We start from the raw sequence: 27,101 nt of genomic DNA, 5'->3' as shown, positions 1-27,101 counted from the left end.
GAAAACTTCAGAGAAACTGCACTGATGAATTCGAATCATGTTTACAAGGTCATCTCATTCGCACTAAACAGAATTTTCACTGTTGAAACTCTGTTGTCATGAGAAAATGCGATGCTGTGCGTGTCTATATCACAACTTAGACGTCAAATTGATTTTTGAACACATGAAAGTTGATAGAGGCCCTAGTCTATCCTTCAATTGTTTCAATGGATTGAACTTTCTTATCAAAAGTTTATCCCCAGCTTGATCAACCACATGCTAATCCAAAGTGGCCTTACACTTCAACTATTTCATGGAGGTTTCACTTCCACCAAACGACCTTTTAGCAGTCCAGTTTTTTCATACAATTTCTCCCCCCTTTGTTGTGTCCTTAAAAGAACTCCTTATCTGAGAATAAGGAACAGGCTTTTTCAATAAGGTCCATATTAATCTGTCATAAAGCATTTCACTTTTCATAGCGTCATGTCCATTCGAACATTGGTTGGCTCATGCACCTGTTATACATTAATAGTCAAACACTCCAAGTAAGCACAAGTGGCACGAAAAAAGTAGGAACCCTGCAAGCACAGAATTGCCATGCATGGACATGAATTCTTCACCAAATTGACACGAAATTGCATTAGATCGGCTCTTTGAATTGGTTAACCTCACCGCAGCAAAAAGAATAAACAAGCACATTATCATGGTAGAGAACCTTCAATAGAAAGAAACCAGCAGCAAACACCATCATGTTAGGAACGCCATGGTAGAGAACCTTCAATAGAAAGAAACCAGCAGCAAACACCATCATGTTAGGAACGCCTCTCTCTCTCTCTCTCTCTCTCTCTCTCTCTCTCTCTCTCTCTCTCTCTCTCTCTCTCTCTCTCTCTCTCTCTCTCTCTCTCTCTCTCTGTGTGTGTGTGTGTGTGTGTGTGTGTGTGCACGCGCTGATAAAGATCTGGCTGGAGGGATGAACGTCTGCAACAATCTTTATTACCAAACTTCAGGCAATCTCCCCCACCAACCACCATTGTGTGTGTGCACAAGCGCCCGCACTGACAGAGAACTGCTTGAAGGGATATTTTCAACAATCTTTAATAGCAAACTTCAGGCAATCCCCCCACCCTAATATCCCAAGAAACTTTAACTACAAATGTAGCAGGTGCTGAATACACAAAAAAGACACTGCTGTCATGAACCGTCATGAACCATTCTGGACTCAGATAACTGAGATTCTGATAATTGTGGCCTAAACCCATGAAGTTGATGCCTCCTAAAAGCCAAGCGTGTGCAATTCTAGTTCCCAGAGAAAATGGACATGGACCTTCCCCTCGTCTTGGTGAGAGAAAAAGGGTGGATTTTTCGTTTTCAACTGGTGCTAACATTCAAACAATGGTGATCTAAGAATATGATATAAGCCCATTATCTAAATTATGAGTTGTTTGCTAACATATGTGTGAGTTTTCTAATGAATTTTGGTTGAGCTCGTATTGTATTTGAATCAACTTCAGCAATGCATAAATTTTCCACCAGGACGTGATTTTTTTCTGATTTGGAACCAGCGTTGAGTGCAGAGAAGACCAGTAATTACGTACCCTGAACCATAGTGACAAAAGTTTTTATCGGCAATTTCTTGTTTTTCAAAAACTCACGAAAAATTGAAAAAATTCCATAAATCTCAGGGGGTTTTCGGCAAAATCTCGGCAATAAAAAATTAATTAAAAAATATTTTTTATAAGAAAATATTAATACAAATTATTTAAAAATAAAAATATAGGATTTTTTTGTGATAAATAGCCATTTAAAACGTAAATATCGCGTTTAAATCACAGTATTTATGTTTTTTCATAAATCTCGCGATATTTTGAAAATCTCACTAGAAATTGCTGTTTTAAACTTTCAGGTAATTTCTCGTGATACTATCACACTGCCCTGAACTAGAGAATAGGTTGACCTGGGTAACCGGCTAGGCTCAGTTATCCTCCATACCATCATCTAAAATCAATGGTGAGACGCCACACACAGGCAACACATTAAAAATTTCCAAATGCTCCAATATTCTTAAGCTAGGATTGCTTCTGGTTAACGGTAAGTCCCATATATATCCAATCTTGCATGTTAAATAATTAAAGAAGCTTATGGTACATACATTGTTTTAAATAACTTGACATTGCACTTGCTTTAGCAATCAGGGTGTAGGAAAAGCATTTCCTGGCATTTTGCAACTGTCATGCTCTTCGGGAATGCAAAAATTGCTGCAGTTGTCAAGTGAACTGCAGTCTGAAGAGCCTTACCAGATGACATGAACGTGAAGACTCCAAAACCAATCATCTTTACAACAAACACCCACTTACCTCCAAAATTCCACACGTGTGAGTATCACACTGAAGGCTTCAGAATATCTCACCTTCACCATCCTCTATAAGCACAACAGCTGATAAAACAAGCCTGCAACAAAAGAGCAACACTTGAGAGAGAGAGAGAGGAGGAGGAGGGGGTTCTGAAAATGATGAAAGACAGAATACTTCCAACAGTATTCATATAGCAATGAACCTGAGAACACTTGCAATGGTATTCATATAGCAATGAAAGTGTAAAGCATGTATCAAGTTACTATTATTATTTTTCGGAAGAAACAATTGCTGATATTAATTGGGAAAAAAAGAATGGAACTTCTCATACAAAGTACATCAAAATTTTGAAAGTCAATCTGAAGATTTCCTGAATATCGCACAATCTGACCAAATCCTGCTTGTATCTCAGTCAAATTGACTTAGCTAATTCTCTGTCTCATCCACAGCCCCAAACAGAGAAAAGGGAAAACCGAAGTTGATAACAGCAAATAGAGTAACAAAAAATGACTTTCCCTTGTGTGGGATTTCCCTTGATTCAGCTGGCTAGTTAGTGGCATAACCAAAACTCACCCTCTGTTCATGCAACATAAGCCCACCAAGTCAAAGCTCCTTGTTGATGTAAGTTGGGTCAGCTTGTATTTTTCCATCAATATATGCATATTTTGTAGTTTGTAGGTTTTCTTTGACATCTTCTCAAGTTATTTCCTGCATCTGATTAAGTTTGTTTTTTGCTGTTAATGATGATATTCTATAATTGAGAGAATGCATATTGCTTTGCCAAACAAGGAGAGCCAAAGGAGTCATAAATAAATAGAGTTATTAGTTATCACTGCAATGCACATTACAATGATACTTCCAAACTGCAATGGTGCCACCTTATTGAAATCCTAATATTTAAACATAGGGAACAGCCATCTTTCTTTGGAAAAAAGGATCCTATTATCATTTTACCCCTTGGCACCATAATTATGCACGTTATCTCTTAAAATATGAAACGCTGCCAAAAAAATTAACGAGACCAATAAAAGGTATCACTCAAGAAATAACCTTACACATGGCTTCTATCAAAGATGAAGAAAGTCTTATATAGTACAGTAAACCCTTATAATTAGGCTCGCAACTGCATGAAATAGACACAACTGATTAGAAAATAAAGGCACTTAAAATTTTTTCCAACGTAGAAAACAAACCTGAAAATTATGATAAAGAAAAGACTCAAATAGAAAGCCAGCTTAGCCATTCGATACTTCTTCTCACCATTAAGCAAACTGAAGATCTCAGTGACATCTATTAGATGCTGTCTCCTCATGTATCTGGAAAACATTAAATGCAATGTTCAAGACAATATTGCTGGTATATCAAAGAAAACAGCAGTGATAGCCAAAAAACCGCAGCGTTAGGAAAAGGGAATGCGAGTTAGAAATATAAATAGCATAAGATATTCTCTGAAAAATACAGGAAAAAGAAAAAGGTTGCAGAATTGGAATAAAAGTTTCATAATAACAACTGGTTGCTTAATACACATCTACAATGATCCAAATTACACTTTACTACAAGAATTAGAAGTCGTGATCAGGCAACCTCAAAATTTTTAATGCACAGATAGCAGATGGTATATAACAATTAAAATGAGATCAAGTTTCTTCAGAAGCTCGCAAATTTATAAGAATGGTTGCCATATGAGAATGGTCATACATTTGTGATCCTTCTCGAAATAGTTTCAATTCAGTAGTCATAGAAACGCTTTCTTGGAAGTACAGTCAGTCACCCTTTATTCATTCTCAAACATCATTGTTCTGCATGCAGAGGATACTTCCCAAAGTGATGGTAAGGACTTATGAAATGAAGGATGTAGAATAACTAAGATAGAGCCTTAGAACAGAAACATTGATTCATAATTCTGATGAGAATGATGTTATGTATTGGAGGCAAAATAGAGGATTTCTCATTTTAGATCACTTGGGTTCCTGTAGCAATAAATAAGAGACTCAAAGAAGATAAGTATGTCCACCAGAACCACAGACCCCTAGGTATGATTTTAAGTTCTACAAGAACTGACATGAATTTGCAATAATCAGATAATCCAGGTCATGCATGACATGACATGAAATTTTGGAAGTACTTGTCAGTAAGCAACATCAATGGCAGAGTTGTATGCATGAGAACAGTGTTGTACTTTTAACTTCCCTTTTATAAACCATTAGATCTTTGTAAAATGATAATCTGGGAATTTTGGAGACTGATAACATATACTCATGCAATGCATGAATATTCCCACTTACAAGGGAATTCGTGGTTCCATCTCAGATTGATTTTTCCCTGTTCCTCTGTCTTAGTTTGTCACATGGTATTAGAGAAAAGGATCATTAATCTCAAGTAATCCTCGACTTACGCCCCAAATCCATAAATCCTTGCCTATCTCAAGGCTCTAGACCTTCTTGGATTTCTATATTAATCCTCTTTCATTTTCAATTATCTTTTCTATTGTCCACATTAAGCCAAAAAATGAAATCTATTTGTATTACACTAAATCAAAACATATGCAGAATCACCACCTCATTCTGCATGTGACGTTATTAAATCACAAAAGAAGTCGTTCATTTTCTTGGAAATACTGTACAAGCAGACAACATATAACTCTGACATTTCATTATCCAAAATTCCGCACAGTTTCTCATTAAAGATTGTTACAAGAACCCGTGCAACCAATTGGAGCCCTTTCCCCAACTTATTTATCCAAGGGCCAACAAGCAAACTATGTTACCCGGGCACTTTCATAGGTCCAACATATTGGTGTTGGACATCCTGAACACCAACACTAACAACAATACAGCTGGACATGGCCTAGACAGTTGTTTTTAAGTGTGAAGTATCCAACATTCTTGACAACAATGTCCACAAAATACACATTACAGGCACGACATGTAAAGTTGTGGTCGCGCTTATATGGTGTACTTTCTAGACTCATTGGATCTGAGATTGCAAAATACTTCAAGGTCGAGTCTTCGTGTTGTAGTTCTAGAGGCTTCTATATTGTGGCATCATCAATTGAGTCATGTATCTAGTTGTAAGTTACATGCATTTTCTTCAAGGGGCCTAGATCAGTCTAAGTACTTGGCGTTAAATCAGGTTAAGTGTTGAGAGAGCTGCAAGTTAGCTAATTATCATGCTTTCTCATTTGGGTTTAGAGAGGTTGAGTATGCTAGTGTACTTGATCTGGTACATCCAAATGTTTGGAGACCCTCATCCATCATGTCTAAGGGAAGATCTTCCTATTTTGTCATATTCATAGATGATTGTACAAGGTTTACATCAATATATTTTATAAAGTACAAAATTAAATTACCTAAAATCCTTAAAATAAAGGATTTTGCATTTGAAATGAAATTCAATTCTCTACTAGAATAAAAACCTTCTCTTAGATTTAGGGGGAGAATATATTGGACATAACTTCATGAAATGGGAATTGTGCATTAGAAGTCATGTCCATATCTTCCAAAATAAAATGGTATGGTTGAAAGAAAAAATAGGCAAATACTTGAAACTACCAAACAAAACCAACAGAACAATAAGGGTTAGCTCAACAGTTGGTCAATCAATAGGTCCACGACAAAATGGCAAAAGAACGAAAAGGCCTTTGGAAGTAATCCATGTTTTAGAAGTTGTTTACTAAGGTGTCTGATTATGAACCTTTACGAATATTTGGAATCCTCATCAAAGAGATAAGTTGTGCTATAGAACTAGGAAGTGTTTTATACGATCCCTAGAGGGACAAAAGGAGTATCGTTCTTAAAATCATGTGACTAGGAGACTTTGGATATGTAGACGTTGAATTTTATAGAAGACTTATCATACTTTAGCACCATAGAAATCGATAAGATTAAGTCTGGTTTTTTTTCTGGCTCCTTACCCTGAGAATAATGAGTTGGAGAAGGAAGATAAAATGATAACCAATGGTAGAAGTCTTGAGTTTGAGCAGGAAATGTTAGATGTTGCACATTTGTTATATTGTATGGTAACATCAGTCTATATTTTTTCTTTTTTGATATGCAAGTCAATAATCAGCTATGCAGGGGTGTTTTAGTCAAGAAAAGTATTATAGCGGGGACAGCTCCTGTAAGCATTGTAATAACTCTATTGTGAATGGAATGCAGTTTTCGCTCTCACTTCTTTCTTTCTTTCTTCTTCCTTGTTTGAGAGCAAGATCGCCAACATGTTGATAGAGAGTTTTGGTTCTACCTGTTTGGTGGAAGATAGAAATAGCCCTCAGCTTTGACTACTACAAAACATTGCAAAAATGACAAGAATACCCTTATAAATTATAAGATGTACGGAGGGGTAGATACACATACAAAAGTAATACACTATTTTACATCTCTCAACACCTATGAGTAGACACCTCATTCAGCTGCTAATGTCGTAGTACGAGACACATCCACCTTGAAATATTTGACTTCCACTCATCTTAATTCTATGTAACATGGACTCTTCTAACAGGCCACCGCACCCGCACCCAGGCAGGTGCGACACTTGGACACAGCTTCCTTTGTGTTAGGTAAAGTCAACTACACTGAGGTCCCTTTCTATCCAAAAGTAGATTCAGTTAACCCTAATCAAGTCCATTTTTATCTATATTATATATATATATATATATATAAATTCATAAATGCACACACATACATGCAATGTTAACTTAAAACGATTAAAAAGTATATATATACCCTCCCCACACCCCTGCACCCAAGTTTTTTTAAAGTGCCACATCGCCACATCCACATCCGTACCTGCACCCGCATCCACACCCGCACCTATGTGAAAGTCTTAATTTGGTTTTTGTTAGAAATCAATTGGATCAAACTATGCACGCTCCCAGAAACATAGAAACAATCATATGGAAATATATGGAAGCTGTAAAATGAATTCTTTAATATATTAAGGGGACTATAATGGATGGGTTGACATACAAGAGACACTCAAAGGATGTGTAGCATTCACATCACAATTTTGACATATTCCAATGTTGATTGGGCTGAAAATCCTCATACTAGGTCTATTAATAGGTATTGTGTGTTGACCAAATTTTGTGTCTTAGTGCAGCCGCAAACAGAGAACCATGGCAAGGCCCAGTACCGAAACGGAATATAGGTCATGGTGGTTGTTTCAGCTGAGATTTCTTTGGTCCAGAGTTCATTTACCTCCTTGCAACAGCCAATCAACAGGTCAGTTTATATTCTTATAATCAAAAGGCCATTGCTATTGTTACGAATCCCATTCAGCAGGTCAGTCAGATCAACATTTTGTTTTTGAAAAAAATATTAGATAAGGAAATTATGCCTTTTTTCGTTAGAGGAGAGCACCAAGTTGCTGACATCTTTATCAAGCCCCTTTCTTTCATTAGATATTGGTTTTTAAAGAACAAATTGTCAATGGTTCTTACCCATTCACAATTTGCGGGAGGTTATTGTAATGAAACCAACAAAAACTCAAAAGAGTGCTGCAAAGGCTACAATGAGATACCAATACAATAGTGGTCACTTATGGACCAAAGAATCCACCAATGAAATACATACCAACAACTCACAAAGTAAAATATAATGAATCTTTCATTAACAAATGCTTAGAAAAGCATAGCAAAACACAATAGGGCGATCCCTATTTATAAGCACAAGGGACAAAGGGGGCAGCCCAACCAGGAGTTGGGCTAGCCCCCAACGGTCATAAATATGACCGTTGGGACTAGCCAAAGACTAGTTGGGCTGTCCCAATCAGTCATATGTCACAATCTTTACAAAAAACAAAAAGAGAATAAAATAAGAAAATTACAAACTCATCCCCTAGTGGGCTGACCCCTATTACAAAAGGAAATGACTGAAATACCCATGATGGGTATATCAGTTTATATATATATATATATATATATATATCATAGTCACATGTATTGTTAAAGGTAATTTCTCGGCGAGGGTATTGCTCGGAGAGATTTTCAAAAGTTGATAAATCTTGGAAAAATCTCGGGAGTTTAAAAAATAAAAATAAAAACATAAATAACAACAAAAAAACTAAGAAAATAATAAGTTTTGCATTATTTTCTTTCAAAAATATAAAGAAACCATTTTTAAAGGTTTTAAAATATAAAATAAACAAAAAATAGGAAATGCAAACTTAAAATAAAAAAAAAATCCCAAAACATATCACGATAATATCATGCTATTATCATGATATTTTGTTTCTAGTGATATTTTGAAAATATAGCGATATATTTTCGATATTACTACCTTGAAATACCGGATAATATCACGATATTTTCAAAATTTCGACGATATCGGTTACACTGATATATATATATATATATATATATATATATATATATATTGGGTACACAATCTTAACACACCCCCTCAAACTCACGGTGCAACAACCGAGAGTTTGCCAAGGAGAAAGTGAAATCTGGGTGACGAGAGGGCTTTGGTGAAGATGTTTGCAAGTTGATACTCAGATGGTACATATGGCAACGTGATGGTCTTTTTTAGAAATTTCTCACAAATGTAATGGCAATCCATTTCAACATGTTTGCTCCTTTCATGAAATATATGATTGCTTGCTATGTATACTTTGTTGTCACAACCAAGTCTTGAGGATTTTGCAATGTAAACTACCAAATCTTCTAACAATTGTCTCAACCATACTAGTTCGGAAGTGGTTGTTGCTATGGCACAGTACTCTGCTTCTGTTTAAGAAAGAGACACATTTTGTTGTTTCTTGCATCTCCATGAAATTAGAGAATCACCTACAAAAACACAAGAACTGGTGGTTGAGCGTCTATCATTCATTTATCTCCTCCAATCAGAATCAAAACATGCAATAACTTCTAACAGGAAAGAAGATAAAAGAAATAAACCATAATTTATAGAGTTTTTAATATATTTAATAATCCTCATTAAAGCATTCATATGAACTGTTGAGAGTAGGTGGTTTAAAGTTAAATCTTCTTAGTTTTGGAGGTTATTTGAAAAGTTATTAAATATTGGACTTGGATGTAATTTATTAAGTTGGACTCTCTCTATTTAACATAAAGAGAGCCCTAATGTCGATTAAGTGAATTAGAATTTTCTCTGTATGTGCTGTCGTCTCTCTCTCTCTCTCTCTCTCTCTCTCTCTCTCTCTCTCTCTCTCTCTCTCTCTCTCCCTTCCTCCTCTCTCTCTCTCTAACCAGGGTTCGATACAACATCCTATATCATTCTACATGGTATCAAAGCATCGATCGTGGGATCTTACTCGATCGTGATCAAACTGTTGCCGAGTTTCTCCCTGCAACAACGAAGATTTTTTTTTTCAGGTTAGCTGCTTGTGATTTCTGTGTAAGATCTGATAACAGATCTGGGATTTGACCAAGGTCATGGCCCAGATCTGTCATCAGATCTAAGGAACAGGATGCGTGCCTCTAGTTTCCTGTTTTTTTTTGTTCGTGATTCTCTGTTGCCGTGATCTCCCTGTTGCCGTGAATCCCTGCCGTGATTCCTTGCCGTGATTTCCTGGTGCCGTGATCCCCTATTGCTGTGATTCTTGTTGCTGTGATTTTTGTTGCTGTGATTTCCTGCAATCTTCTGGTCGATATTTGTTTATTTCTTGTCGTGACTTCCTGCTATTTGAGAGAAACAGCAATTGCACTTGTTGTGCTGTGCTGGTGATTAGGATATGACTGTCGAGCCCTATATGTCTGGGAACAGCCTCTGGTATGATTCAATTTATGCATATACAGAGTTGTGTTGGTCGTGACTTCATGATGTGCTGAAGAAAAATTATATTTTGGAACTATTACTCATGTGTATGGGCTGCTGTTCACTAATGTCGTGGAAACTGTGTTGAGAAAGTAACTTTGTTGTGGGCTGTGGATTCTTATTGTCGTGGTTTTGTGTGTGTGAACAGCTGCTGGTTGTCTAACACACGCTATCCCCTGTATTGGTTGAAGTCTCTCCAGTTTTTGTTTGCTGAAATAGAAGTATATCTTCAGTATGGTTGAAAGTTCGAAATGTGATTCCAAATTAGAACATGTTGGAGAGTATAAGGCATTTGCCAATCCCTTTTCGTATGGATCCTCTGTAAGGTTGAATGAAACTAACTATGCCAGGTGGTCCAGAACGTTCATGATGTCAGTATCTGGACATCGTAGAAAGCATATCTTGCTGGAAGAAGAACCCACTGAAAAATTGGGAAAATATGCTACCTGCGATGAAGATAATGACATAGTTATGTCATGGATCATGAATAGTGTTGAAACCCACATTGCAGATGGTTTAATTTATTATAATACAGCCAAGCAGATGTGGGACAATCTTAGAGATACGTATTCACAAGAGACCAATGTGAGTCGTATCCTGCAAGTAGAACAAGAGATATATAATTTACAGCAGGGAGATCAGACCTTGGCCCAGTATTATGCATCATTAAAAGCTGCGTTTGAAAGACTCAATGCTCACAGGCCTCTTTGTTGCTCGAAGCAGAAAGATCATCAAGAACACACTATGGTTGCTCGGTTTCTTACAGGTTTATCTTCAGAATTTTCTGTTGCAAAAGTCCAAATGTTGACTGGATCAGATGTACCTACTCTTGCTGATGCATATAATCGCCTTAGTAGACTTGCGATATCTCTTCTACAATCACAGCCTGTGACCCAGTCATCTGCTCTAGTTGCTTCCTCTGGTTATGGGCGTGGAAATATTCAGAATATCAGAGAACGAGGTCGTGGACGAGGTATAGGAGGCAGAGGAAAGCTTCAATGCACATTCTGTGGAAAATCTGGACATTTAGAAGATCGGTGCTGGGATAAACATGGCAAGCCAACCTCTTCATCATCAAATTCTTATGCTCCTAAAGCAAATGTTACTACTCTGGAGGCAACAAAGGTACAGGAAAATATCTCTGCTGGTGACAGTAGTATCACCCTCAGTCGTGCTGAATATGATGAGCTGATAGCCCTTCGTTCTGTGAGTTTCATCCCTCCTGTAGCTGGTGTTGCCTATTCAACAGAAAATCACCTACATCCAACTAACAGTAAGTGGATTATTGACTCCGGTGCATCCAGACATTTGTGTGGAAATTCTCTTGTTTTTTCAGATCTAAAGGATATTAATGCTCATCGAGGAGTCTCATTAGCCGATGGGAGTTCCTCCCCTGTTGTTGGTCAGGGCAATATTTTTATATCCTCCTCATTACAGTTGCAAAATGTTCTTCATGCTCCAAACTTTCCTCTAAGTTTACTCTCTGTTAGTTTCCTTATAAAAGAACAAAATTGTAGAGTAATATTTGATCCGATGGGGTGTCATTTTCAGGATTTGCTGACGGGGAAGAAGATTGGTGGAGGCTATGAAGCAAATGGAGTTTACTACCTACATCATCCAATGGGTAATGTTCATGCTGCCGTGGAATATTCATCCAGTCCTGTTCAGTGGCATCGTCGTCTGGGCCATCCTTCATTGTCAAAGCTTCGTTCAGTCTTTCCTCAAATTCCTTCCACCACATCATTTCAGTGTGAAGCTTGTCAACTGGGCAAGCATCATCGAAGCTCGTTCTCTTCAAGTCAGAGTCAGTCTAGTAATAAAGTTTTGAACTTCTTCATGCAGATGTATGGGGTCCTAGTAAGATTCCTACTAGGACTCAGTGTCGTTACTATTTGGTTATTGTTGATGATTTTTCTAAGTTGTCATGGGTGTTTTTAATAAAGGAACGATCTGAAGTTCCACGTATTATTCAATCCTTAATTCTTGAAATAAAAACTCAGTTTGAATCTTTTGTCAAGATTGTTCGCACTGATAATGCTCTCGAGTTTAAATCAAAAGGTCTGTTACAATTTTACCAAGATAATGGCATCCAACCCCAAACTTCCTGTGCCTATTCTTCTCAACAAAATGGTGTGGCTGAGCGAAAACATCGGCACTTGCTTGATGTTGCCAGGACTATTATGATTCAATCCAATGTTCCTGCGTTATACTGGGGTGATGCGATTACCACTGCTTGCTATCTGATCAACCGCATGCCTTCGTCTTCTGTGGGCGATCAAATTCCATTTCATATCCTAAAACCTAATACCCCACTCTTTTCTTTTTCACCCAAAATATTTGGATGTGTTTGTTTTGTACACAAACTTGGCCCTGACCGTGATAAATTAGTTGCTCAAGCTACAAAATGCATATTCATAGGTTATCCCAAAAATCAAAAGGGATATCGATGTTATGATCCTATTTCTCGCCGAGAGTATGTCAGTGCGGATGTATCTTTCTTGGAATCCACTCCATATTACTCCAGTACTGGTTCTCCACTGCAGGTTGATCCAGCTGAGACTTTTCCTTTACCTATACCTCCTTTTCCGTTGGAGTCTGTGCCCTCACTACCGAACCAAACTTCATCCGCTTCCAGATTTCATAATCCTCCATTGGTATATGTGCGTAGAGCTCCATCTCCGCAAGAGCCTTCATCTTCTTCTTCCCCTGAGGTAAGTTCTACTGACAATAGTGATCTTCATGATGATGATAACAGGCCTATTGCTCTACGAAAGGAGACACGACAATGTACCTTATATCCCATATCTCATTTTGTCTCCGATGTCAGAATTGGAAATCAGATGAAGTCTTTTATTTCAGCCTTATCTGCTGAAACTATTCCACTGAACTATCGGCAGGCAGAACTTGATAAGCGATGGAAACTGGCTATGCAAGAAGAAATGGATGCTTTAGTATCTCACCATACATGGGATCTAGTTGATTCCCCAACAGATGCTGACATTGTTGGATGTAAATGGGTATATACAATAAAGTACAAATCTGATGGGTCTATTGAAAGGTACAAGGCCAGATTAGTAGCAAAAGGGTATACTCAGACATATGGAATTGATTTCTTTGAAACTTTTTCCCATGTTGCACGGATGGGTACGATTCGTCTTGTTCTCTCAGTAGCTGTTCAGCATGGTTGGAGTTTGTACCAATTAGATGTGAAGAATGCGTTTCTATATGGGGATCTATCTGAGACTGTTTACATGCAACAACCTCCAGGATTCGAGGTTGAGGGGGAGTGTCAGAAAGTGTGTAGATTGAGAAAGGCGATTTATGGTTTGAAACAGAGTCCTCGCGCATGGTTTCAAAAGTTGTTTGAAGTGATGTCACGCTTTGGCTTTAATAGGTCAGCAGCCGATCATACACTATTTATCAAGAAAACTAGCTCTGGCATAGTTGTTATGGTGGTATATGTGGATGACATTATTCTTACAGGAGATGATGTGAAAGCTATTGAAGCCACAAAGGCTCATCTTCAAAAACATTTTGTTACAAAAGACCTTGGTTCACTGAGGTATTTTCTGGGTATAGAAGTTGCCAGGAGCCATGAAGGGATGGTTCTATCTCAACGGAAATATGTTCTTGACTTATTAAAGGAAACAGGAATGTTGGAAGCCAAACCAGCAAATATTCCCATGGACCATAAAGTTCAGTTGTTTGAAGAAGCGTCAAAAACGGTTGATAGCAAAAGCTATCGCTCCCTAGTAGGGAAGCTATTGTATGTGACTGTGACCAGACCGGATATTGCTTTAGCAGTAAGCAAGGTTAGCCAGTTTATGGACAAACCAACTGAGGTACACTGGAATGCAGCTATTATGATTCTCAGATATCTAAAATCTTCTCCTGGAAAGGGGTTATTGTTCAGGAAAGGTGGAACTCTGGAGATAGTGGCCTATTTTGATGCTGACTATGCAGGATCTGTAGTGGATAGAAAATCTACCACAGGATTCTGTGTGTTTTTGGGAGACAACTTGATCTCATGGAGAAGTAAGAAACAAAATGTGGTTTCTAGGTCAAGTGCAGAATTAGAATATCGGGCTATGGCCCAAACAGTTGCTGAAATGATGTGGGTTCGTACTGTTCTTCATGATCTTCAGGTGAAGGTTTCATCTCCTATGACCATGATGTGTGATAACAAGGCTGCAACATATATAGCAAACAATCCTGTCTTTCATGAGAGAACAAAGCATATTGAGGTTGATTGTCACTATGTAAGAAATATGGTCCAAGCTGGATATATCAATACCAAATATCTTAAGTCAGAAGATCAAGTTGCAGATATGTTTACAAAACCCCTTGCTAGACCAAATTTCTCAAAATGTTGTGACAAGCTGAACATGATTGATATCTATGCTCCAGCTTGAGGGGAGTGTTGAGAGTAGGTGGTTTAAAGTTAAATCTTCTTAGTTTTGGAGGTTATTTGAAAAGTTATTAAATATTGGACTTGGATGTAATTTATTAAGTTGGACTCTCTCTATTTAACATAGAGAGAGCCCTAATGTCGATTAAGTGAATTAGAATTTTCTCTGTATGTGCTGCCGTCTCTCTCTCTCTCTCTCTCTCTCTCTCTCTCTCTAACCAGGGTTCGATACAACATCCTATATCATTCTACATGAACCGTAGTAGGAGCATGCTGAAATTGGCTAACAGAATAAATGACATGAGAAATATCATAAGATGGAACTCCAATCATTTGTCTATATAGAGTTGGGTCCTAAAGAGGTTCTCCAGCATCTTTTTTTATCTTTACATTTAACCTCTGAACTATCAACTATTTTTTCATCAAAGAGCCCAGATCGCTCTATTATTTTAATAGCGTACTTAGTCTGAGACAAAAAATAGCCATGAGGTGAGTATGCAACTTCAAACCCAAAAAATAACGTAAAAAAACAAGATACATCATATCAAAGTTGGATTTGAGAACATCTTTGATATGGCTAACTCCCTACTTATCACCTTCTGTGATAATCGTGTCATCTATATAGAGCAACAAGATAATGGTACCTGCATTAGAAGACTTAACAAACAATACAATGTCAGTATAACAAGATTTAAAACCTAGTTGAATCATCATGGTGTTGAATCGATCATACCAAGCCTTAGGGGCTTGCTTTAGACCATACAAGGCTTTTCTCAAATGAAGAACTTTTCCATGTGTCAATCCTAAACCTAGAGGTGATTCCATATAAACTTCCTCATTTAGGTTACAATTTAAAAAGGCATTTTTAACATCTATCTGAAAAATATGTCATTTTTAATTGAAGTTATAGAAATGAGGGTTCTAACAATAGTCATATTAGCAACGGGAGCAAAGGTTTCTTCATAGTTTATACTATACTCTTTGTTAAAAATATATATGTATATATATATATATACATACGTATATATATATACATATTTATATATATATATAATCTGTAATTCCTTTGTATTGCTCGATAGGGGCATTTTGGTCTTTTTACTTGTATAATAAGTTGTTTATTAGAAACAACTTTTTTTTCTTTTTCTTTTTATTCTTTTTAGCATTGGGGGCCCACATTTGGAGTCCTTGGGGAACCAACGGTAAAAAATACGATTGTTGGGAGATCTCCAACGATTCCAAGAGTGGGGAGCTCCCAATGGCTCCTCCTCCTCTTTCTTGTATATATATAGGGGTGTTCCCCCATCATTTGTAAGGTGTTCTTACACCCATATTCTCAATAATATTTGTCTTTTTGCCTTTTAACATTATCCCTTTGTAGATTTGTGTGTGTGCACTTAAAGTGCTTGTATTCTCTCTTTATTTATTGTCCATTGTTAGACTTGTAAGTGTTCTACACTTGATATTTGTATTTTTGCTTACTTTGTTACATAGTATCAGAGCCAAAAAACTCTTGGCATTTTGCCTCTTTTGGGTCTTGGGATTCTTTGGTTTGAGTTTGTGCTTCGTGAAGGATTCATGATCGTTGTGTGGCTTGGATTCAAGAAAAATATTTATCCGGTATGTATCTTATATTTTTAAGTATTTCTTGTGTTATTTATTTCATGCATTATTCATGAGAAAAAACTTATTTTCTTTATCGTTATATATATATATATAGAGAGAGAGAGAGAGAGAAATATTTACCTGGTATGTATCTTATATTTTTAAGTATTTCTTATGTTATTTATTTTATGCATTATGCATGAGAAAACACTTATTTTCTTTATCGTTATATATATATATATATATATATATATATATATATATATATATATATATATATATATATATATATTTGTTATTATTTAAAAAAAAAACTCTTTAAATGGTTTTTTAATCATCGTTGGACTTGTTTTTTATTAAATATCTTATAAAACTTATTTGTTTATTTTTTAGCAAATTAGATATATATATATATATATATGTTTTGAAATTATGTTTGAATCTTAAATTTTTTCAAAACTTGCTTTGATATATATATATATGTATATAATCATGTATGTTTGAGCACGTATTGTTGGCATTTAGATGTTTTATTTGAACAAGTCATGATTATAAATGTCAAATCATGTTCGTATTGTTGAACATGATTTTGTTCTTTTTGATAAATTGTTACATATTTTAAAATAATTAGATATTTCAAAATAATGATGTGTATTTCACAAGTATAATTTTATGAAATTTTGCTTGAACTTGTGTTTAATATTTCTCTTTACTCTTGGTATATTAAAAGTAACATATTAAGTGTTAAAAATTATGATCTAGTTTATAAAAATAAATTTTCTTAATATTTAATCCTTATGCACTTATAATTGTCTTACATGATGAATAAGATTGTTTATTCGTGCATAAGGTATTGAGCATAATTTCTTATGAGAAGTCATTCACTTTAATAAATGTCCTTTATGGATCTTTTTGGGGATAATAGTTATGATATTAGGTGTTTATATTGTTGATCCTTTTTGTGGAACTTATGATTATGTTATCAGTCTCGTAGCATTATTTTATATGCTTTGCATATGATTTAAATATTGTGTTGCATACTTGGTTTTTAATAAACTCCGCCTATGTATAATTGTTTAGTTATACACTGTCGGTCCCAAGCCCGGATAAAGGAGGAGGGTTGCGGTAGGCCAGTGACAACCAGCATAAAAACTTAGTCATACCCTATGAATATGAACCAATATGAGAATTTCGTTGGGGTGTTCCCTACTGAGCGCGTCACACCCGGAGGCAGTGATAAATGGGCAAAGGTTGCTAGGTCGTCGCCTAGAAGCGACGCGTCACACCGGCGCCTAGGTGTGGTGTCAAATAGGCAAGGGTTCCCTCACTTTGTTGGACAGGTGGGGGTAAAGAAGTTAGTCCAAGACCATAAAATTAGGTTAGCCACTTGGAACATAGGGTCCTTAACTGGTAAGTTGGTAGAGTTAGTAGATGTTATGTGTAGGAGAAAGATTGATATTTTATGTCTACAAGATACCAAATGGGTAGGTGAGAAAGCAAAAGTGATAGAACTTTGGGGATATAAGATTTGGTATACAAGAATAAATAGGAATAAGAATGGAGTAAGGATTGTTATGAGTCATGAATTTATAGATAATGTAGTTGAGGTTCGTAGGAAAGGTGATAGGATTTTACTTATTAAATTAGTATTAGGTACGGATATTATTAATATTATTAATATTAATCATAGGATAAAGGTTGGGTGGATGAAATGGAAAAGTGCAACTGGAGTGTTGTGCGATCGTAGAATGCCATTGCGGTTGAAGGAAAAGTTTTATAGGACGACTATTAGACCCGCTTTACTATATGGTACGGAATGTTGGGCTGCCAAGAGACATCATATTCAAAAAATGAGTGTAGTTGAGATGCGGATGCTTAGATGGATGTGTGGAAATACAATAAAAGATAAGATTCGGAACGAGGAGATACGTAAGAAGGTAGGTGTTGCACCCATTGAAAATAAGATGCGAGAGAATCGTTTATGGTGGTTTGGACATATTCGGCGAAGGCCTAATGATGCTCCAGTTAGAAGGTTGGAGAAATGGGAAAATATATTAGTTAAAAGAGGTCGGGGTAGGCCTAGGAAGACTTGGATGGAGATGATAGGAAAGGATATGAATGCTTTGAACCTCACCGAGGACATGGCATTGGATAGAAATGATTGGAGGAAAAGGATTCATGTGGAAGACCCAAAATGAATTTCTTTTTTGGTTCATATCGCTGACCCCAATTGTTTTGGGATGAAGGCGTAGTTGTTGTTGTTGTTGTTGTTATAATGTTTATGCACCTCAAGTAGGTTTAGATGATTCCATTAAGCATCAATTTTGGGAAGATTTAGATGGAGTACTACAAGGAATATCTTATGGAGAAAAGCTTTTCATCAGCGGTGACCTTAATGGACATGTAGGCATTACTAGGGATGGATTTGAGGGTATCCATGGAGGCTATGGTATAGGAGAAAGAAACGAAAGTGGAGAAAGGATTTTAGATTTTGGTTTGTCCTATGATATGATCTTAGCAAACACTTGGTTTAGGAAGAGGGAATATAACCTAGTAACATTTAAAAGTGGGGTTAATACGAGTCAGATAGATTTTTTCCTACTTAGAAGAGAGATAGGGGTTGTTGCATCGATTGTAAGGTTATACCGGGAGCAAGTGTAGCTACACAACATAGAGTCTTAATTTTAGATCTTAAAATTAGACAATGCCGCAAAAGGGATAGACATAAGATAGATCCTATAATTAAGTTGTGGGCACTGAAAAGAGCTAAACAAGGAATGTTTGTAGAGCAGGTAGTTAAGGAAGTTGATTGGTGTCTCGAGGATGATTCAGAATCAATGTGGAATAAGATAGCGGGTGGCATGAGAAAGGTGGCTAAGGAGGTATTGGGTGAGTCTAAAGGCGGTACACCGCTAGGTAAGGATACATTATGGTGGAACGAGGACGTCAAATTAGCTATTAAGGTTAAAAGAGAGTGTTATAAAAATCTAAGTAAAAATCGTGATAATGAGAATTTAGAGAAATATATGAAAGCAAAGAAGGAAGCTAAAAAAGTAGGCGGTCAAAAGGCAGAGGGGAAGGTAGAGTAGGTGAGAGGTCTGGAGGTAGTAGAGGAGATATGAGTTTTGTTCAGTGCCGCTATTGCAGAGGATTAAGGCACATTAAGAATTCATGTCCAGTGTTAAAGAAGAAAAAGGCTGCAGTGTCTGCGGCTGGAGGAGAGGGCTCTAAAACCAAATATATGTAGCTTGATAGTAGTGGTAGTAGTGCCCAGTCTACATAGTCCTTTTGAGCATGTGGGTGGTGGTCAACTTTAGATTCCAGAGTAGATACAACAGCGGATTCATCAGTTGCAACTCCTAACTCAACCTGCCACTACTTACTCCTCTTATGTTCCTATTTTCTCTTTTAGTACTGCCTTTGCAGGTATCTATGATGGTTTCCCTAGTTGGCTGACAGACTCATGAACATCATGGCATATGATTGCTTATGAGTCTATCTTAACTAATTGTCATCCTTTTAGTGGTGTCTTTCGCATTGCAGATTGATCATCCATGTCAGTTTTTAATGTTGGCTCTATTACTTCCAACTCTTATCCTGGAAGTAAATTGAATATTTTTCAAGTATATCATGTTCTTTCTCTTACTATGAATCTAATTTATATTGGCCAAATTATTAAACATAATTGTAATGTTACCTTCTCTCCTGTTGATTGTGTTATGCAGGATCAGCTATCAGGGAAGAGAATTGGGATTGGCCATAAGAGGAAAGATTTGTATTACTTAGACTGGTTGGACATGAGTTCGTAGAAAAAATCTAGAGTTGATCTAGGAGTTACTATTATGAATGAATCAGTTTTATGGCACCAGAGATTCCAGCATATATCCAACTATTAATTATAGCATTTAGTATCCTTAGGGAGTTTGGATAGGTTCAAGAGAGTTGTCAAATCATGCACAGGAGTTTAAGGGTTGCTGATTGGTAAAGAGTCATGCCTTGCCATTTGGGTCTACTAATAGAGAGTCAGATAATCCTTTTAATCTTGTACATTAGAATGTGTGGGGTCCGTCACCAGTTTTGTCAAAGGGTGGTCCAGTGTACATTGTCACCTTCATCAATCATTGTACAAGATATATATGAATTTACTTCATGAGAAATAGAAATGAACTCTTTGAAATTTTCAAGAAGTTTTGTGTTATAATTGAAACTCAGTTTGCAACCAAGATTAAAATTCTTTATCTTGATTCTAGAGGAGAATATATTAGTGGCATATTTATAAACTTTTTGCAGAAAAAATGAATAGATCATCAGAAGACATTGTTAAAATATATATGTATATGTATGTATGTATATATATATACTCATGTATATATATATATATATAATTTGTATTATATTAGTTTGCCCGACAGAGGCGTTTTAGTCTTTTCACATGTAATTATAGTTGTTTATTAGAAACAACTATATTTTTATTTTCTTTATTTTTTATTTTCTTTTTCCTTTTTTTCTTTTTCTTTTTTATTTTATTTATATGCCATTAGGGGCCCCACTCCATAAAGTCATTGGGGCCCCAACAGTCATAAATATGACCGTTGGGAGCTCCCCAACATCTCTATGAAGGGAGCTCCCAATGACCTCCCTTTTGATTGTCGTACATAAACAGGGGAGGTCTTCCCCCTATTTCTCTTAATGCTTTCAAGCTATGTTATTAATAAAATCTTATTCTTTTACTTGTTGGTGGTGTCCTTTGTAGGCACTTTGTATTGTCCCATAATGGACTTTTGTTTATGGACTTTTATAATTGTATTGTGCATTTGTAATTGTCCACTCTTGGACTTTTTTGTGCTTTTGCACTTTGTTCTTGTAATTCCGCATACTTCATTACAGACATGTCCCTATACCCCTTAACAGAATGGTGTGGTTGAAAGAAGGAATAGCGTATGTTGGAGACTACTAGAGCTTTGCTCTTTGGTGGATGTGTACCAAAAGCAAGATGGTTAAAAACGTATTGTAACCCGCATTGGTCAGGCCCAAAATAAGATATGTATTGTTGTAGTATCATATCATATCATAAAAAATGATATTTTTAATAAAAGAACCCAAACATTAAAAAAATCATGAAAATTTCTAAGAAAATCATGACACAAGAAACAATGATAAATAAAACCATAACATCACATATCAAACAATTATAAGCTGCATAAGACATCAAACATTCAATAATCAAGATAATATGCTATGAATGGTGTGCATATCTCATTGCAAACTATGAAGTAATATGCATATTAAACAACAAGACTAAGTAACAAGTCACAAGATTCATAATAGTACATGTTTATATAAATGAAAACAAAATCACAAAATGTTTCTCAATACTTAAAAATTTTACATTATCAATTTTTTTCAAAATTCAAACAAAAACGAACTAGACAATGTCAATCATGATTATGATCATCATCTTTTTCTTCTTCTTGCAAGAAATCAACTCCAAATCATTCTCAATCTCTTTAGGAATGAACATGAATTCGCCTTTATATGTTTCAAAAAAAAATTGAAATTAGTGCAACTTAAATTACACTAATTGTGTAACGTAAGATACATCCTTGTATCAAGGTGTGACGTAAGAGACACCCGATACAAGTACGTTACAAACCTATATCAAGTTACGGGTGTGTATCATATCGATTTTCCCCAAAGTTACAATCCATATCTTATGATATGGCACAATACTTACAACACTGACCTAAATGCAATGTGTATATATCATAGTCACCTATATCGTTAAAGGTAATTTCTCGATGAGGGTATTTCTCAGAGAGATTTTTAAAAGTTGATGAATCTCTGGAATATCATCTTAAGAGTTTAAAAAATTGAAAAAAAATATAAATAACAACAAAAACGCTAAGAAAATAATAAGTTTTGCATTATTTTCTTCCAAAATATATAAACAAACATGTTTTAAAGATTTGAAAATATAAAAGAAACAAAAAAAATAAGAAATGCAAACTTAAAATACAAAAAAAAAAGAGTTTTTTCCCAAAAATATCGCAATATTTTGTCTCTAACAATATATTGAAAATATCACGATATATTCCCAATATTATAGGCTATCTTGAAATAGCCAATAATATCGTGATATTTTCAATATATCAGCAATATCGATGACAGTGGTATATATATCTATCAGATCACTCGAATGTCGTCTGGAGCTCTTAAAGGTATATCTCCCTTCTAGAAATTGTATGGAGTTGCCCAAAATTATAAGATGATAAAAGTTTTTTTATACACTTGTTTTGTGCTTATGCATGGTAGATATAGAGATAAGTTTCACCTTGAGCTAGTAAATGTTGTTTCTCAAAAAATTTTAATCGAAAAAAGGGTTATAAGTGTCATGATCCTAAAAGAAAATTTGGATATCTAGGCATGTAGTTTTTCATGAGGATACACCTTATTTTAGTCATTTTAAGGACAAGGACAAAGACCCGATTGATTTTTCTTTATTGCTACCATATCCTGTGGAAGAGAGGGATAATAGAAATTTTGAGATTTAGGGAAAGGAAATTCAAAAGAGTGATAGTAGGTTTGGTCAAACCTACTCCAAGAGACAAGAGAATGTTGTTTATATACTATTTTCAACTCAAATAGACGTGGAGGTGGCAAGCAATTATTAAAGGCCAATTTTGATCCCCTTGAAGCTGATATAGAACACACAAGTTCAAAGTCTTCTTCCATCTCTTAACCTCCTTTGGTACGTTGGAGTTTTACAGTTTCTATTCCTCCTACTCATTTTGTATTCTATGATTTATTTTCTCTTCAACATCATGCATATTTGGCCTTAATCTATTCTTATGTCGAGCCTAATTCTTATGCAGAGTCAGCTTCTAAAGAGGAGTGGCAACTGGCAATAGTTGAGAAATTGAATGCACTTGAGAGGATGCATGCATGGGATCTTGTAAAGCTTCCACCTGGAAAGAATGTAGTAGGGTGTAAATGGATCTACAAGATTAAGACCAAGGCAGATGAATCAATTAAAACGTATAAGGCAAGGTTGGTAACATAGGGGTATAGTTAGCAATTTGGAAATGACATTGCTGAGATGTTTTCTCTCGTTGTGCATATGACCACCATAAGGACTTTACTTGTTGTGGCTGTTAGCAGTGGAATACGTGGCAGTTGGATGTGAAAATGCCTTTTTGAATAGAGACTTAGAGGAGGAGGTGTATATGGAGTTACCTCAAGGTCATACTAATCCAGAAGGCAAAGTGTGCAGGTTGAGAATAGCTTTGTATGAGCTTAAGCAAGCACCAAGAGCATGGTTTGAAAAGTTTAGTTCAACAGTTAAGACTTTTGGGTTTGAGCAAAACTATCATGATCCTGCCTTATTCGTTTTCTCCTTTCCTAATGGAAGATGTATATTGCTTCTATATGTGGATGATATGATCATCACAAATGATGATCGGCAAAAAGTAAATGATACCAAAAAGAGGTTGGATAGCATATTTGAAATGAAGGATTTGGGAAACCTGAAATATTTTCTTGGTTTGGAGGTTGCATATTCAAAAAGAGGAATTTATGTCACAACATAAGTATGCATCTGATCTTGTTGTTATAGGCAAGGCTAAAAGAGGACTCAAAGAAGGTTGGTTCCCCTATAAAAGCAAATGTAAAGTTGAGGGCCACAAATGGAGTTAAGCCAGAGGATCCAGTTGTATATAGGCAGCTGGTTGGAATTTTGATATATTTAACAATATTCAAACTAGATATCACCTATGCAGCACATGTGGTTAGTCAGTTCATGAGCTCTTATGTCAATTCTTCTTACCATTGTACTCGGGATTATTAGACATGTGAGAGACACTATGCACTTTTGAATGTTTTTCTCATTGTCCTCCTCCACAAATCTTAGAGCCTTTTGTGATGTAGATTTTAGAGGGTCCACTCGAGATCGTCTCCCCACTATAGGATTTTGTGTTTTTATTAGCAATTCTCTAATATCATGGAAAAGCATAAAGTAGCAGCAAGTTGTTTTTTCCACAATTGATGCAGGATATAGGTCTATAGCCCAGGTTACAACTCAGGTTATTTGGATAAGGTGGCTTCTAGAGCAACTAGGGGCCTCAGTTTTTTAAAATGTCTCATTGTATTGTGACAACACGAGAGTTATTCATATTGCAAAAAATCATGAGTTTTATGAGAGGACAAAGCATATTGAGACAGATTGTCACTTTACTAAGAGAGCATATGAAGATGGAATTATTTCTCTAGAGCGTGTGAGTTTTAAAGAGCAAATCGCATATGTATTCACTAAGATTCACCAAGAGTCTTGCTCCATTGCATTTCCAATCATTCTTTTCTGAACTTTGGTTGATTCTGCTTGCATCATGTCAAGTTTGAGGGCGAGTGTTGAGAAATGTAATACTTGTATCACTTTATGTGTGTTACTCCTTTTTTTATACATTTCTTTATTTACAGGGGTATTCTTGTATTTTTTATGATTTTGTTGTAGAGTCAAACATTTTTGTCTTTTATGAGGTGTAGGGAAGTCGACTCCAATATATGGTTGTAAGTTGACTCTTCCTTGTTAGATGAATGAAGTTTCCATTTGTATTTCCCTCTCACCTTTCTCTCTTCTAAACTCATCTTCTTGCATTGATGACATGATAGCATTGGCTGCAACACTAATGCTACTTTCCAGTTTGATTTCATTATCTTAAAAATAAATTTTGGTTTGAACATATACAACCAAAAATCATTATTTATTGATATTGTAACAACTAATAAGCAACAAATAATAGATGAAGATTAGCATAATACATTAATGAATTATATAGGAGGGCACATAATAGTGTACATGAAATTCAAGAGAGTACATAATAGCATACATGTAATGAGAAGAAAGTTTGGATTTTTTTTCATTGGTTTTTTTTTAATAAATAACCTAAAATACATGAGTTCAGTAAAAGTGAATAAGCATGCATATGAAGAAATTATAAAAAATTATAGTCTTTTTTTAGAGGTTAAAAAATTATATTGTCATTGAAGATTTATTCTTCAATCTAATTAAAACAGGTCAATTATAAGAATCACAATTCACATGCATTCTTTTTAGTGGACATCTAATTCTCACGTAGATAGTCAAATGTTGGAACTTTGCTTTGCATGATAACGGAGATGAGTTTACATTTTACAACTCTCTTAGCTTCTAGGTTACCAAGTGGCTTCCCAAGAGAGGTAGAAGCTTCCAGTAAGCATGTTGTGGAGCAGCCAATAATAACAACTTCTATCCCACACCTCATACTTTAAAGAATATATGCACATTTAGAAGCATGGTGAAAGACAGACATGTCCATCCAAAATGAAGCAGTTTTCTTTACAATTTGTTTGCAAAATGCATTTAGAAACTAAGTATGAAGCAGTGCCAATCCTACAAGGTTGTTCACAGCAGTCTCCAAACCCCAATGACCATCCCACCAAAAAGTAGCCAAAAATATACAGATGAACTCATACAACAACCAACCACATCAAACCAATAAAAAGGGAGAAAAAGCGAGATTTCTGAACTAACGCATTGGCAAACTTACAATCTCAAATGATAGTAAGTAACTGGTGCTGTCAACAGAAACATGAACCAATGCCATGTCAGAAGAAAGAGCGCAGACAGTGCCCCCTGGATTGCAAACTCCGGGATCACCCATTTGTTTATACGGGACGATGAATCAAACGGATTAATGTAGTCGAACTCCAAATCCGATAACGAAATAAGCTGTAACAATCAATTTCTTTTTTCATGGTTCAATTCAAGGAGGCAATTAAACAATAAAACATACACCAACTTCCAGTACACAAAACAAAAAAGTAGGCAAATGTAACAAACAAAACACAAAATAAAAATATATGCAAATATAACAAACCAAATACGATCAAAGGACCACATAATCGACTATCAAACACATAAAAGCATAGAAACAGCACGCAATCGTCGTTACATAGAAACATAACCTTTCAAGCAGGCATCGGCATAATCATAACCTTTCAAGCATGCATCGGCATAAACGCTAGTCTCTTTTTTCTCCATCAGAAACGAATTTTCAAATAGAAAAAAGACAGTATTTTCATCATATCACAAGAAAAAAAGAGAAATGAATGGTTTTGTTCCAGAAATAAATCAAAATCAAAAGACAAAACATTTAATGAAATCTAAAAAAAAAAAAAACTGGCGAATGTGTAGCAAAGCACCGAATAGACGGAATAGGAAAAGAAGGGGGGAAATAAAATCCAATGCGGAATCAATCCATCAAAAGAAGAGAGAGAGAGAGGTTCTTGAGTACTTGGTAGACAAGAATGCCGAGGAGTGAGATGGCGATGGCGAAGCAGACGAGCCAGAAGGTAACCTCCCACGCCATGAAATCGGATCGGAATTAGGGTAAGAAGAAATCTGGCATCGCTCTGAATTCAGAGGGAAGCACTTAACACGTGTTTTGGGTCTTGAGCACATTAAAGATAAATTTATTATCTTTCAAACAAAAATAATTCATGTTAAAATGACATATTTTGGGAGTTATAATAAAAACAAGCAAAATTCTTCAAAAACATGTCATTTTAGAAAATTTTCACTTAAAGAAATGTGTTTTTCGCCCAAACTAACATACCAAAAAATATGAATTTTCGAGTTTAGGCCTTCCAAAACATTAGGATGAGCATAATAATATTGCCAAAAGCTTCTTTTCTTTTTTACTAAGCAAACGCTTTAGGATAACCCAAGCAATCCCAACCAATGACATGTTGGCACCTCAAACATCCAGCCAATCAAGAATCCAAATATTTGGACTCAAAATCATATTTGTCTAAGTCAAGGAGACCCTGTGGCACTAAAAGCCCACCTAAGCTTAGGTCAATCCTATTATGTCAAACTAACTAGCCCAATCAATCTAGTTCTAGATCAACCTCTCAAGCTTACTAGGTTCATTTTGTTGGACC

At 35.8% G+C, this 27,101-nt stretch overlaps 1 protein-coding gene across 9 annotated transcripts; it reads right to left on the bottom strand.

Annotated features, from left to right (window-relative positions):
• LOC149827960 (protein cornichon homolog 2-like) lies at positions 1 to 26,590 on the bottom strand. Of its 9 annotated transcripts, XR_016434984.1 has the most exons (6): positions 26,453 to 26,590; positions 25,706 to 25,887; positions 3,591 to 3,646; positions 3,381 to 3,453; positions 2,334 to 2,427; positions 1 to 494 (listed from the first exon to the last, which is right to left on the bottom strand). XR_016434984.1 is itself a non-coding variant. In XM_090019752.1 (5 exons), exons 1-4 carry the CDS (start codon positions 26,525 to 26,527, stop codon positions 2,373 to 2,375), a joined length of 435 nt encoding a protein of 144 aa, XP_089875878.1. In that variant the 5' UTR covers positions 26,528 to 26,590; the 3' UTR covers positions 1 to 557; positions 2,334 to 2,372. The 9 variants fall into 9 exon arrangements, 6 of the variants coding, with proteins under 6 accessions (XP_089875878.1, XP_089875877.1, XP_089875879.1 ...); XR_016434985.1 differs by lacking the exon at positions 3,381 to 3,453; XM_090019752.1 differs by lacking the exon at positions 3,381 to 3,453 and having other exon boundaries at positions 1 to 557; positions 3,524 to 3,646.
• Between the last annotated feature and the right edge of the window lie 511 nt (positions 26,591 to 27,101).

The sequence above is a fragment of the Nuphar pumila genome, chromosome 10 (genome assembly GCF_984573655.1).
Source record: "Nuphar pumila chromosome 10, dmNupPumi1.hap1.1, whole genome shotgun sequence".
NCBI classification, from domain to species: Eukaryota; Viridiplantae; Streptophyta; class Magnoliopsida; order Nymphaeales; family Nymphaeaceae; genus Nuphar; species Nuphar pumila.
The sequence above is the reverse complement of the archived record's forward strand: the minus strand, read 5'-3'. Positions and strand labels throughout refer to the sequence as shown.